The sequence below is a fragment of the Syngnathoides biaculeatus genome, chromosome 19, assembly GCF_019802595.1.
Source record: "Syngnathoides biaculeatus isolate LvHL_M chromosome 19, ASM1980259v1, whole genome shotgun sequence".
In the NCBI taxonomy this organism is placed as follows: Eukaryota; Metazoa; Chordata; class Actinopteri; order Syngnathiformes; family Syngnathidae; genus Syngnathoides; species Syngnathoides biaculeatus.
The window spans coordinates 3267734-3280979 of record NC_084658.1 but is presented as its reverse complement, the minus strand read 5'-3'; the positions used below and the strand labels follow the sequence as shown (position 1 = coordinate 3280979).

Below are 13246 nucleotides of genomic sequence, written 5' to 3'. Positions count from 1 at the left end.
GTCCCTCTCCCAGTGACTCGTATAGTGCAAAAGGGTTTTATTTTCACCCTTGTCATCAAAGCACTCTGTGTTTAGCACTGAACAAAACAGAGTTTAAAGAAAACCATTACATCAGGGTACTCAAGCGGTACAAACAGGTGCATATGCATGTCTTTATGGCTTTCGCTGTATGTGTCCACAAGTATTGTTTTGTCAAATCAAATCTTACTTGCTCCTTTATTTCAAAAGTCTGACATCCTACGACCTGAAACACAGCATCCTCACAGGAAGGAAAGTTCATTGTTATGGCAGCTGACTCAGCGGAGGAGGAAATGTCTCTTTTGAATTTAAAGTCGTGGCTGTGGGGTTCTCCACAAAGACCGTACATCACCTTCAGTCTCATATGTAGAAGATCAAATCTTGTTAAGATTTGGGAATGGGGGGGTCGTAAAGGGAGATATGACGGAACCGAGAAGGGACTAAGAATTTTTATTTATAGTATAGCCCAAATCTCTAACATAGTTCACACATGGCAGGGAACCTAGAGTGCTGGATTCAATCGAGGCAAACAGAGTACAGAGTGGAAGATAAATAGAAGATGGAAATGGGTATGACCAAAATACAAAGAGACTGGTGGGACCAGAAATGCTTTCGTAAGCTGCAAATCTTTAGACTTGTATTAGCAAGACTTTTAAAGCAACATTCAGCTCACGATCAAAACATCTGGTACTTATTATATTGTTGAATTTTACTGGAAATGCTACTCTTCATACTTTTCGTTTTACATTTCACCAACGTGAATGAGGGCCAATTTCAGTATACAGAAATATGAGCTACAGCAGACAATGTGTATTATATCCATACATACCTCAAATGGACACTACACATTTTGTATCTGCCATGAAACCAGCCATAAAAGTACAGACAAGACTACTTGTACTGTTGAGCAAACAACAGAATGTCTCCTCCTCGCCCCTCATCAAGTCTGCTTGGATGGTTTTAACATTAACTTCAGCGGATCACTGTATTGAACAACCTGTAAAGTATTAAACCTGTGTTACAAATTAACTAGTAGAATAAAAAGAAATAACCCAGGGACCAAATGTGCCAAGCCTAGAAAGGCCAAAAATCAGTTCCGGTTACAAATACAGCATATGTGAAAACCTAGTAATGAAGAAGGTAGGGCTAGGGTCCCATTTTAAAATTCTACAACCCACGTTTACCTTCGATAATTCAATGTCCTCTACAGATGTTTTGTTTTTTGCCTGCATTCCTCTTAGTTGCAGGTTACTCTGTGTAGTTTGTGTTAATCACCAAATACCCAACTTGGTGAAAATGTAAATTAAAATCCTGAGATGATTGTAGAAAGGAAATAGACATGCATATATTAAAAGTGTGCTTACCATGATTAAAGCTGGACAGGCCACTTCTGTCATCCTTTAGAACAGAATCCAGCCACTTGATGATCCAGATTTAACCCCACAGATACCCCCTAAAACCGCAAACGTTTCTTGCTGCGATTATAGTCCCTTTCTTGACAGCAGAATCCTTGCCTGTGCAGCATGGGCATCCTATAAAAGACTTTCCATCCTCCCTTATGCATACACACACAGCCACAATGGCACACAGAAGCAGGTACTTAAAATATACATAAATGTTAAAAAAAACAAACAAACAAAAAAGCAAGCACCATCAGCTACGTGTCGAGGAATGTGACAGCAGCTGGAAGTCAAGCTGGAGAAGGACTGAAACAAGGGGAGGGAATCTCTCTCTCTCTCCCTCTCCCTCTCTATCAGAAACACACGTACACACAAACCCCCTACACATGCTCAGTATCTTCAACTCAGTGGATAAGGACACACACCCTCCACATAATAAGGAGGTGTTAACAGACCACCTCAACCTGACCCCTCATTCTCTCCATGTCATGGGCATGCTCATTCCACTGCCTTGCGCACAGCTGCTCCTGGGGGCAGCCTCCCCACCTGTGCCTTGTCTGCGTTAATTATGCCATGCATACTGTATATACCTCGGGTCTCATGCTGTTCGTTGGCAGTTCATTGTACTTCGTTGTCACATTCCAACATTTCTTGTTGAAAGTTATTGACTCATAGTGAGTTCACCCTGCTTTGTTTTTTGACCATGCCTTTTGCCTCACTTTTTGGATGCTGTCGCCCTTTTGGACGACCTACCCATGTACTGACCGCCACCTGAATTAAACCTCTTTTTTAACCAATCTTATTTTGGAGTTGTGCCTTTGTGTCTTATCCCTTGTCCTGCTCGTGACAGAATGAACAGGCCAGAACACGGACCTAACAGACTCAGAGCCGGGGCGTGAAGCCTTCCAAGTGTAGGGACGAGCCATCGCACAGCTGGACCAATGACTTGCTGCCCTTCACCAAAACACATTTATGGGACAGGTGGCCTCACAGTTTGACAAGCTCATCAAAATGATTCCAAAGAAGAAACTACCCACTTCAATCACCATGTCATCACCTGCAATCTCTGCTGCCATCTGCCCACCGCTCTCTCGTCCAGAGAGGTTCTCAGGAGACTCCTTTAATATCAAGGCATTGATCACACAGTGCAAATTCCATTTCGAGCTGCAGGCAGCTGCCTTCCCCACAGAGCGGGTAAAGATAGCTTTCGTAATTTCCAACCTGATTGGTTGTGCGGAGGCGTGGGCTAGTGCCGAGTGGAGCTCCAACTCGGTCAAATGTCATTCATGGACACTGTTTGTGAAAACAATGGTGCAGGTTTTTCAGTATTCGAATCCAGAGCATGAGGCAGTTAGCTCCTTGATCAATATACAGCAAGGCAAGGTCAGGGTGTCAGATTATGCAAACAAATTCTCCTAGCAGGTAAGAGTCAGTGGAACAACAGGGCTCTCTCGATGCATTTTTTTTTCAAGGACTATGCCCCGTGGCCAAAGATCACTTGGTCTCATAGTACCTTCGGACTGACTTGGACACCCTCATCGCCCTCGCCCTCAAGATAAATAAAGGGCTCATAGATCACGAGATGGACAGGGATGGTCATCATAATGAGCTAGCAGAATGAGCTTCGGTGACCAGCTGAACCAAGACAAGACACCTGTTGCCAGGTTTGATCCACTGGTCTCTCCCACCACAGTGGAACCCATGCAGCTGGGCAGGATCTGTCTCTCCCTTGAGGTACATCAACGCCAACTGAGGGAAGGATGGTGCTTCTATAGCGGTCAGCTGGTCATGTCGTGAGTAACTGTCATGTCAAAGCAGAGAATGCCATCAACATAGGCTATGGAATGGTGAGTCTGCATTCCAATAAGAAATATCCTATCTTTGCTCTCCCTAAGGTTGCATTATGGTCTCCAGATTAAGAAATTCAAAGTTTTCATTGATTCTGGTTCTGACGGTAACTTGCAAAAACTCTCCTTGTTAGGTGCATATGCATGAGAACCTTTGAAATCAAACATCATTGTAACGTCTATGCTGCAGATGGCAGTTTTCTGGGCAACATTACTCATTGCACCCGGCCGCTTCCACTGACATCTCCTGATTCACACTCTGAATATATTCATTTTCACATTTTCAACATCTCTTCATTGTGACTTATTTGCGAGTTGTGACGATTTTAGGTAACCTTTGGTCGAAGTCACATAACCCTCATATTGACTTGTCCACTCGGCATGTTAGGTCCTGAAGGAGCAACTAAATCTGTACCTGTTTCAAGTCACCACTTATTACCAATGAATATTTCGCTAAGGAGATTCCAGATCCCTGTTTCAACGGCATTTGATCAAGGGGCTGCCACCTCTTGCTCCTGCTCCAGTGGCACTCAACCAGCGGCCGCCACCTCATGCTCCGATTGTGCTTGACCAAAAGTGGTGCTCGACTAGTGTCTGCTGCCTGGCCCTGTTGCACAGCTCAGGCTTTGCCTTTGGGACTGTCTTCACGGACGTCCGACTGGATGACCCCGCTAAGACTCTGGTGCTCAGATTCCTGGCCGACTTCCCAAACTGCACAGCCAAGTGTCTCATTTTGGGTGGCCTGAACGACTGCCGGACCAAGAGCCATTTACGTGGGCAAACCACCGTATCCAAACAGTCTTTCAATGTTGTCTACTTCAATATTTGTATAATGTACAATTTTGAATTAGTATTTAATAATTGAGCTTTAAGGAGGACCATGCAAAATCCTAATACTATACTATATACCATGGGTTCAACAAACATTTTGGCAGTGACTGGCCTTGCTGGTTCAGTTTTCATTTTTGTGGTTCACATCATTTTATTGTTACATTGTTGTCTGTAGCAAATGTAATGCACTCACATATAGAACATAAGATAAGCAGTTCGTTTGGCATTTATTTATTGGATTTACTTTTTGTAAATACAGTAGGTGGTGTCTTTGGTCAAAGTAAAAAATGATTTAAAAAAAAACCTCGTCTTACAAAACCCAACCAAAATGTTTTTAAATCACCTAAAGGTAAATATAGGTCAACTGTACAGTAAAAGACCTGTCACTAAGTGCAAGGAGCTTCAAGGGATGTATCACGTGCTTACTTTAGAGACAAATATGTGCATCAATCAAGAATTTTTCCACACCGTTAAACTATCATCTTTGTTCAACCTATACCCACCATCTGAAAAATCTCACCGGCGAGTTTCGTCATGTCTAGACTTCATTCATCATGTAGTTCTATATCTGAGCCCCGGTGTTTCATTTGGCACACATTTAAAGGATGGCTTGGACAACAATATGAGTCAGTCGAGACTACGACAATATTCACAAGTAATGCGGGAGTGTGTTTGGGCTGAAACTCAAGTGAGGTGTATGACAAGTTCTTGTGGGCCAAAAACGATAAGCGTAGTGTTTAAAAAATGCATTAGGGTCACACATGAACATCAAAACAAAACCTCTAATTCTACTCTTGGTATGCAGCATTTTATTACCAAAAAGTGTATACCCATGAGGAACCTACACTGGAATGCTATTCTTTTAGTTAGACTTTTAAAAGACCTTTTTAAAATGTATTAACATTTTTGACAGACATACACTTAAGAGAAGCTAACATGCATTCATTTCCTGAAGTAGTGTCATAACCACTACCCCAGCTTTCACTCACTCCTTTCTTCAAATAAAATCAAATAAAATTTATTATCAATAATCTCATTCTTTGCAGTTAGTTCATCCTAATTTAATTTCAAAATTTTCCATTAGCTACAGTATTGAAATGAGTGGACTTTTTTGGAGCATGGGAGCAAATATCCTGCACACAGAGATATTAAAGGGCCACTGTCATGAAATGGTTGATTTTTAGTATGTTATTAATGAAAAAACGGCACCCAATATGTGCCCATGGTTTTTTTCAGCGCAAAACATGATTTTGACGTATACGGCTTTTTGTACCTCCCACCATGACAATCCTCTTGAGGGATTTGTTTTCGAGAAGAAGCAGGAAGTGACGCAAAGGACAGAAGCGCCCCCAAGTGGAATCGTTTGTTTCCATTAGTTTTACCTCCGTGAAGGTAGCTCGTTGTTCCTTCGTGTTAGCCAAAATGCCGGCTCGTTGCATTGCTGGATATTGCTTGAACACTCGGGAGAATGGATTTACCCTTCATAAGTTTGCAAGAGACCCAGTTCGTCGTGAAAAATGGATTGCATGGGTGCAAAGGACAAGAGCTTCATGGGTTCCAAATGACATAACGAAACAAAAGATCCGCGTACGTATGACAGCCGTGCTAAATGTGTCGATATGCACATCGGCCGGCGTCAGGCTCGCCGGCGAAGGCTGCTACATCGCCTCGCCAGCAAGGGCTTCCATGTTGGCTCGCGGACGGCAGTGGCTATGAACAACACTCCCGACAATGGCACACTCAGCTGCGTGCGACGACAACGCCGTAAAGCAGCCCAGCTCAGCTCCGTGATAAGCCACCTCGGCGCCAAAAATGAGCCACCCAGCCGAGGCGCCGCGTCCACTGTTCCCGGCTTTGGTGAAGGCTGTGCGTCAGGCTTGCGGACGACGGTGGCTCTGAACAACGCTGCCAACAATGGCCCACTCAGCCGCGTGCGACGACAACGCCGTAAAGCGCGGGTGCAGAGATAAGAGCTACGTGGGTTCCAAATGACAGGTAGGTGTGTATACAGCTAGTAAAAAAAATAATAGTTTGGGGCGGACCACGTAATCTGTCTCTCATAACGGAACGTGTACGAAATATGTCGATGTGCGCCTTGGATGGCTGATATTGTTCTGAAGAACCCAGCCGACAATGCCCCACTCAGCCGCGTGGGCGCAGTAAAGTGCCCCGGCTCGACGATGATGTTCATCGCGTACTGCGGCATCTATGAACAACCGCCAAGTAGCATGGCTTGGCTCCATTATAAGCCACCACGGCGCCAAAATTGAGCCACACCGACTGAGGTGCCTCTGTGAGCCGACAATGCCTCACTCAGGCGTGTGTGGCGACAACGCAGTAAGCCACCCCGGCTCGACGGTGTTGTTCATCGCGTACTGCGGCGGGTATGAACAACCCCCTAGGGCAGCACGGTTCGGTTCTGCCTCACTCAGCCGCGAGCGACGACAACGCAGTAAAGCGCCCCAGCTCGATGGTGTTGTTCATCGCATACTGCGGCGGCTATGAACAACCCCCTAAAGCAGCACGGCTCGGCTCCGTGATAAGCCACCCGGCGCCAAAAATGAGCCACACCGGCTGGCTGTGATGGGCCGCGATGGCTCATCTCTGCCACGAAAGTGGATCGGACGGGGAGGCGGTTTGGCCATGATCGCATATCATCTGAATATGGCTCAAAACAATAGTGTTATATTGCCCCGGTAACTTCACTCGGTTGTGTGGTGTTCTCCTTTTTGAAAAGAGCTTCTGTGTCAGAAGGGGCGTGTTAGTCTCCCAAAGTAGGGTGCACCATGTGTTTTCATTGCCGAATGTCTGGGGTGACGTCACGGACAGAGGATGCAACCAATATGGCGACCACTTGGATGTCGTAGAATGACACTTCTGCAACTTTGCGCATGGATGACAGGCTCTCCGCTGTCATGGTCCTGCCGGTCCAGCCCTGGCTGTACGGGTTCCTGCACGGCCGCGCTGATTGGGAGACGCACACCTGCGCCTCATGCTGGCTGATTGGGCCCGGTGTTAATAGGACCATTGGGACGACTGGTCTGGCGCCAAATCGTTGCAGTTCATGCCCCACTCCAACACTCCCGTATCGCTGATCATTTTCCCGTGTGTACCGACTCCTGCCAGCCCGCGGACATGCTCTCCACGCCCAATGTCCTGACTACTGCTGCTGCACCTGACTGCCTGCCCGATCCCCGACCTTGGAATAATAAACGTTTTTCCTGAATTACCTCTGCGTCTCCCGACTCCTGCATTTGGGTCCTACCTCCGTTTCGATGGGTCGTGACATCCGCTCACATTTATTTTTTCGTATAGACATTGAAGTGAATAATGTGATGTGTATTTTTCATTACAATATCTATTTTAGAATGTTTATAGGGATGACACTTGACCTTTAATGTTTGACCTCATTTCTGAGGGTATTCCACAATTCCCACGTGACGACTGTAAACTCAGCAGGAACTGTGATTTTTTTTTTCTTAGAAAGCATTTCCATGTTGTGAATAAATTTCGATCCACTTTTAGACAACATTCTTCAAATAGCACTTTTCTAAATGTCCATTTCCTTTAAAAGTCTCCAGTTTCGAAAAAAAAAAAATTATGTTAAAACTGTCATGTATGACTTGACTGATGAATCTTGGAAAAAAAATATCTTTTAAAAGGGCATGTATTCTGCCATAACATTTTCTTGTATTGTGATTGTTACACTGTCTCTGTTATTAAACATGAAATATGAATTAAAATCACCTACGCATTCCTGAGTAACAAACATTTTTCTGCCAAGTATTTCTCGGGCTTATCCACGTCACTCACCAAGTTCTCTGCCTTCTGTTTCTGCTGCCAAACCAGCATTGTAAACATAACAAACACGTGCGCTCTCACAAGTGGGTCCTCTAAACTGAGGTGACCAATCAGAGAAAAAGTCTGTCATGGGTGTTGTCTTCCTCCTACCTCGTTCTCATTTTGTCTGGTTGCCAGTTTTTTGTATCTTGTTGTCACGTTCCAGCGCTCCTTGTTTTCATGTGACTGACTCATAATAAGCATTGACCCTGTTTTGATTATTGACCTCGCCTTTTGCCTCACATTACTGGACACCGTTGCCTTTTTGGACTGCCTACCTGTGAACCGACCTATAACTGGTATTACTTCTCTTCTTGAACTGTCACTTGGATTGGTGTCTTCAATTTTGGGTCATATCCCTTGTTCTGCCCATGACATGGTCTCAGCCAAATATGGATAAAGCAGATACAAAACTGAGTCAAACAGGACGACCTCTCAGAGGGGTCTTTTCTTGACACTCGTATGACAAAATCAAGGTTTGTTCAATGAAATTGACACTTTTATACTAAATTTATTTGAAAGAGTTATTTTCTAGATCCAACTAGCCAAAATATAGGACGTTTATAAAATCCTATTGTGCCAGACAAGGATCATTTTCTCCCAAATTGGCAAGAATGCCCAGCGAGCCTTGCGTTTCAATGGAACTCAGAATCCACTTACGTTTGTGCCCCACTGCAGATGCGCTAGAGTTCCTTGTGTTATTACTCCGTCATGAGTAAAGCATGCTAGCAATGTAGCAGCGTCAGCCTGCTGTTTACTGTAACTTTGATGAGCTGGTCATGTTTCCTTGGGTAGAGACACAAGGAGGTGTATGGGTGAAGTGAGGTGCCCGCAGTTTGAAAACTGCATTTGCAAATGACAACTTTCAGTCTTAAAATAAAATTCAAACCTCTTTAGGAATCTGTTTAATCTCAGAGGATTCACAAGTTAGTTCTGGACTCAACTATGAGTGCTATTCTATCCACTCTAATTTTTAAATGATCTTTCATCTAAGGATCTTGAAACTGTTTGTGGATGGAGGTGAAAATACATTCTAACGCAGTGTTAACACCAATTCAGCCAAATCCTTATTAGGAACTCTCCTGGTTGTTTTCCAACCTCTTTTAATATCACAGCAACCATGGGATCAAATCAATGTGTAATGGATGTGACATCTATTGGTGTCAAAGAGGTATGAGCCGTTAATGTAGTTTACTCACCCTTTTGTTTGCAAAGTGATGTAAAATGTATTGGTTTAATACAGCAAATGTTATTCCAAGTTGAGCTGTTTGTCCTTTTTTCAACACACACTGCGTTTACAGCATGTGTGTGACAATATTCTCACTGAAATGTCAAAATCTGAATCGAGGATCAGTGTCATGTTTGAAGTCAAACAATGTCCAATTCCCTAAAACTAATATTAAAATTCCCTACTTTTGGGGGGAGCTGTGCCATAAAAGGCTGATCTGCTCAATATGTAAAATACCTTAATATAACTGTTGTGAACTAGCATTGCATAAACAAAAGTGACTTGATTTGACTTGATGTAAAATAACTTAAACAGGTACAAATTCAATGTTAAAAGAGGAAAGTCTCCTCAATTGAATGAGATTGAAAGAGTCGTGGGAGGAGTTCGGTGAGGCCATGGAGAACGACTTCAGCTGTTATTGATTGTTCGTTCAGACTGTGATGGAGGTACACAGTATTGATTGGATAACCCCTGTGTAGAACTGTCTCAGCAGCTTTTGTGACAGGCCATGCTTCCTCAGAAGCCACAAGAAGTATGTCCTTTGCTGAGCTTTTTTTGAGGATGGAGTTGATGTTCGTCCCCCACTTCAGGTCCTCTGAGACTGTAATTCCCAAGAACCTGAAGGTCTCGACGGTTGACACAAGATAGTTGGACAGTGTCAGGGGCAGCTGTGGTGAAGGTTTCCTCCTGAAGTCCACCATCATCATGTAATACAGTCTGTTCTTTAGAAATACTTCTAAAGTAGTTTAGAAGGAGTTCTAAGTTAACAGGTGTTATGTGAAAGTTCCTGAATTGGGGCTACGGTATTTATACCTCAGTAGAGTGACTCTCTAACAAGGATTTGATATTCATCCATCCATTTTCTGTACCACTTATCCTCACAAGGGTCATGGGTGTGCTGGAGCCCATCCCAGCTATCTTTGGGCGGAAACCGGGGTACACCCTGAAATGGTCACCACCAAATGACAGAGCACATATAAACAACCATTCACACTCATGCTCACACCAGCAGGGGTTTTAGTCTTCAATCAACCAACCACGCATGTTTTTGAGATGTGGGAGGAAACTGAAGTACCTGTACAAAAGCCACATCCTCAGAACTGTGAGGCAGGTGAAAAGAAAAACCCTTGGTTTTGCCAGACAAGATGAGATCCAGATAAGGTCCTTCAGACAAGTACTTCTGTTTGATCAATTTTTGTATCTTCTTTGATCAAATTTGGGTAGGACCACCTTCTTTCCTCTGATTGATTGCCTCCATGTAGAACAGTGGTCCCCAACCACCGGGCCGCGGACCAGTCCGTGGATCAATTGGTACCGGGCCGCCAAAGTAATAATTAATTGGTTCCGTTGTATTCATTATCCGAGTCTGAAAAATATTTTATTTTGAAAAATTACCGGATTCTCCGGGTTACATCTCGGTCACTTGAGCGCCAAATTTACCCCATAAGCTTGAAAAAGCACGTTTTTTTGGAAAATGTCTTTTCGATGGGGAAAAGGCCCAGGTTCAAGCAGAGGCTACAACTTCAAAGAAAAAGAAAGTTATTAACCACATCAAAACATCCCTTTAACTCGCGCATTTTTGAGGAGCTTTGTGAAGAGATGGATGCAGATGCTTCTGTTAAACACGAAAATAAGATGGTTATCCAGAGGGAAATCGTCACAAGAGTGTTTAAATTCCGAGAGCCGCTGCAAAGATTTCTCTCATTTCCGACATATCTGTCAACCGGGGTTTTCTGGAGTGAAAGCAACCAAAACAGAACAGCGTAATAGACTGGATATTCCATCTCGTTGCAGAGAAATAAGCTCAGGGCTCCCATTGATTTAGCGTTATGGAGAGTTAAAATTTTTATGTACTTTAAATTCGTTTTCGTGGGATAGCTGTATCTTATTTTGAAGGTTTGTTTAAACGTTATTCTTGCGACCAGTTAAGAGAGTGCTAGGGCTGTGGTCGCAAACAGAGGGAAATGGTTCGAACTAACAAATTTATTTCAACTGTCATGTGTGTGAGTGTTTAATAATAAAAAAAAAAAAATTGAACTGTTGTGTCGGATATTTAGATAAAAGGGAAAGAAATTTAGAATGGCTGGTTCTTTATCTCTTTATCTTCTATGTGTATTTTTACGTTTATTTTATTTATTTAATTATTATATTCTTATTTTATTATTCATTATCATGTGTATTGTATTTGATATTCAATAGAATTGATTTTCAATTCAAACAAGCAATGTAACGCCCTCCCGGGAAAAAATTGTCAAGCATTGACCAGTCCGCAGTGATAAAAAGGTTGGGGACCACTGATGTAGATGATCCACACTAGTGAGAGCTCAGGTTTCTGTTATGTTCACAGCAATGGTTCGGGAGACAATAGGCAGCGGAAAGTTAAGAGAAGAGCTTCGCTAGTGACATACGTAGATCATCCATCTATCCATTTTCTTAGCTGCTTATTCTCACAAGGGTTGCAGGAGTGCTGAAGCCTCTCCCAGCTGTCAAAGGGCAGGAGGCAGGGTACACCCTGAACTGGTTGCCAGCCAATCACAGGGCTCAAGACAAACAGCCACACTCACAATCACATCTAGGGGCAATTTAGAGTGTTCAATTAAAGGGTCACTGACAGGAAAAGCATGATTTTTAGTATGTTTTAATTAAAAAAAAAAAGCAGCTGGAATAGACCCATCCGTTTTTTCACCACACAACATGATTTTGACGTATATGGCTTTTGCAACTCTCACCATGAAAATCCCCTTAAGGGATTTCTTTTGGAGAAGAAGCAGGAAGTGACATTATTAGCAGATGCCCACTCAGGCAGGCTCGTGTGTTTATACCAGTTTTACCTGTGGGAAGGTAGCTCTTTGTTCCTTTATGTTAGCGAAAATGCCTTCTTGTTGTATTTCTGGATATTGCTCAAACACTCAGAAGGATGATTTACTCTTTATACTTTTCCAAAAGACCCGGTTTATTGGGAAAAATTGATGGCTCAGCTGCAAAGAAAGAGAGCTTCGTGGGTTCCAAATGACAGGTCAGTGTGTATAGAGCTACTAAAAAATATAATAGTTGCGGGGAAGGGGGGAACATAATCCTCTCAGAACGCAACAAAAGATATGGATACGTAAGTCAGGGGTGCTAAATGTGTCGACGTGTGCGTCGGCACGCCGTGTCCGCTGATCATGGCTTCGGCGCACCGCGTCCGCTGATCACGGCTTCGGCAAGCCGGGTCTGCTGATCACGTCTTCAGACGGGGTGGCTCATTGCGGGGCTGATCTGGGGTGGTTTCACGGTGTTGTCGTTCCTCGCAGTGAGTACGCTACATGATGTTATGCTACTATCGGGAGTCTGTTGTTAGTTAGAAGTGATCCGCATATCATCTAAATATGGCCCAAAAGGAAGGTAATATTGCCCCAGACACTTCAGTCGATTGTGAGATGTTCTCTTCTTCGAAAAAGGAGAGAATGGGCATCAGAAAAATCAGAAAATCTCTGTTGTTCCTCTCCAATAGCAGGTGCCACTATGTGTTTTCAATGGCCAATTTCCCAGTGTGACATCTGCTGACGTTGCAGGCAATATGGCTACCACTTGGATGTCGAGTGAGACTTCCGCAACTTTGCACATGGATGACACGCTCTCCGCTCATATTTATTTTTTCGTATAGACGTTGAAGTGAATAATGTTATATGTATTTTTCATTACAATATCTATTTTAGAATGTTTAGTGGCATGACAGTGGCCTTTTAATGTTGCATGTTTTTGGGATGTGGGAGGAAACTGGAGTGCCTGGAGAAATTCCACGCAGGCATGGGGAGAACATGCAAACTCCACACAGTTGGGTCTGGGATCGAACCCGGGAACAGTGAGGCCAACACTTTCCAGCTGATCCATCGTGCCGCCCTTACATAGATCAGGTCGAAAAATTCGAATGAACTGATTTCAGGCCTCTCTGCAAAAAAACAATCTGCAACTCAGGAATACAAAGATTATTTTAATTCATATTTCACATTTTTACTGAGGCACCATAGAGCCAATATTACATCCAAAATACCAGAGAAAGTGAGTCAGGCAAGATATATCCCTTTTAAAAATTGTGACCA

The 13246-nt window shown here is 43.5% G+C and overlaps 1 protein-coding gene across 5 annotated transcripts in view; it reads right to left on the bottom strand.

The window, feature by feature from the left end:
* Positions 1–1851, bottom strand: part of phldb2b (pleckstrin homology-like domain, family B, member 2b) — a 68593-nt gene extending 66742 nt beyond the window's left edge. For 2 of the 5 annotated variants that reach the window (XM_061804864.1, XM_061804866.1), the window contains exon 1: positions 1383–1833. In XM_061804864.1, the coding sequence (XP_061660848.1) occupies positions 1383–1415 (33 nt within the window). In that variant the 5' untranslated portion in view covers positions 1416–1833. Of the gene's footprint in view, positions 1–1382 lie in introns of all 5 variants that reach the window. The other 3 variants (XR_009792674.1, XM_061804870.1, XM_061804867.1) reach the window with 3 other exon arrangements.
* Positions 1852–13246: the final 11395 nt, after the last annotated feature.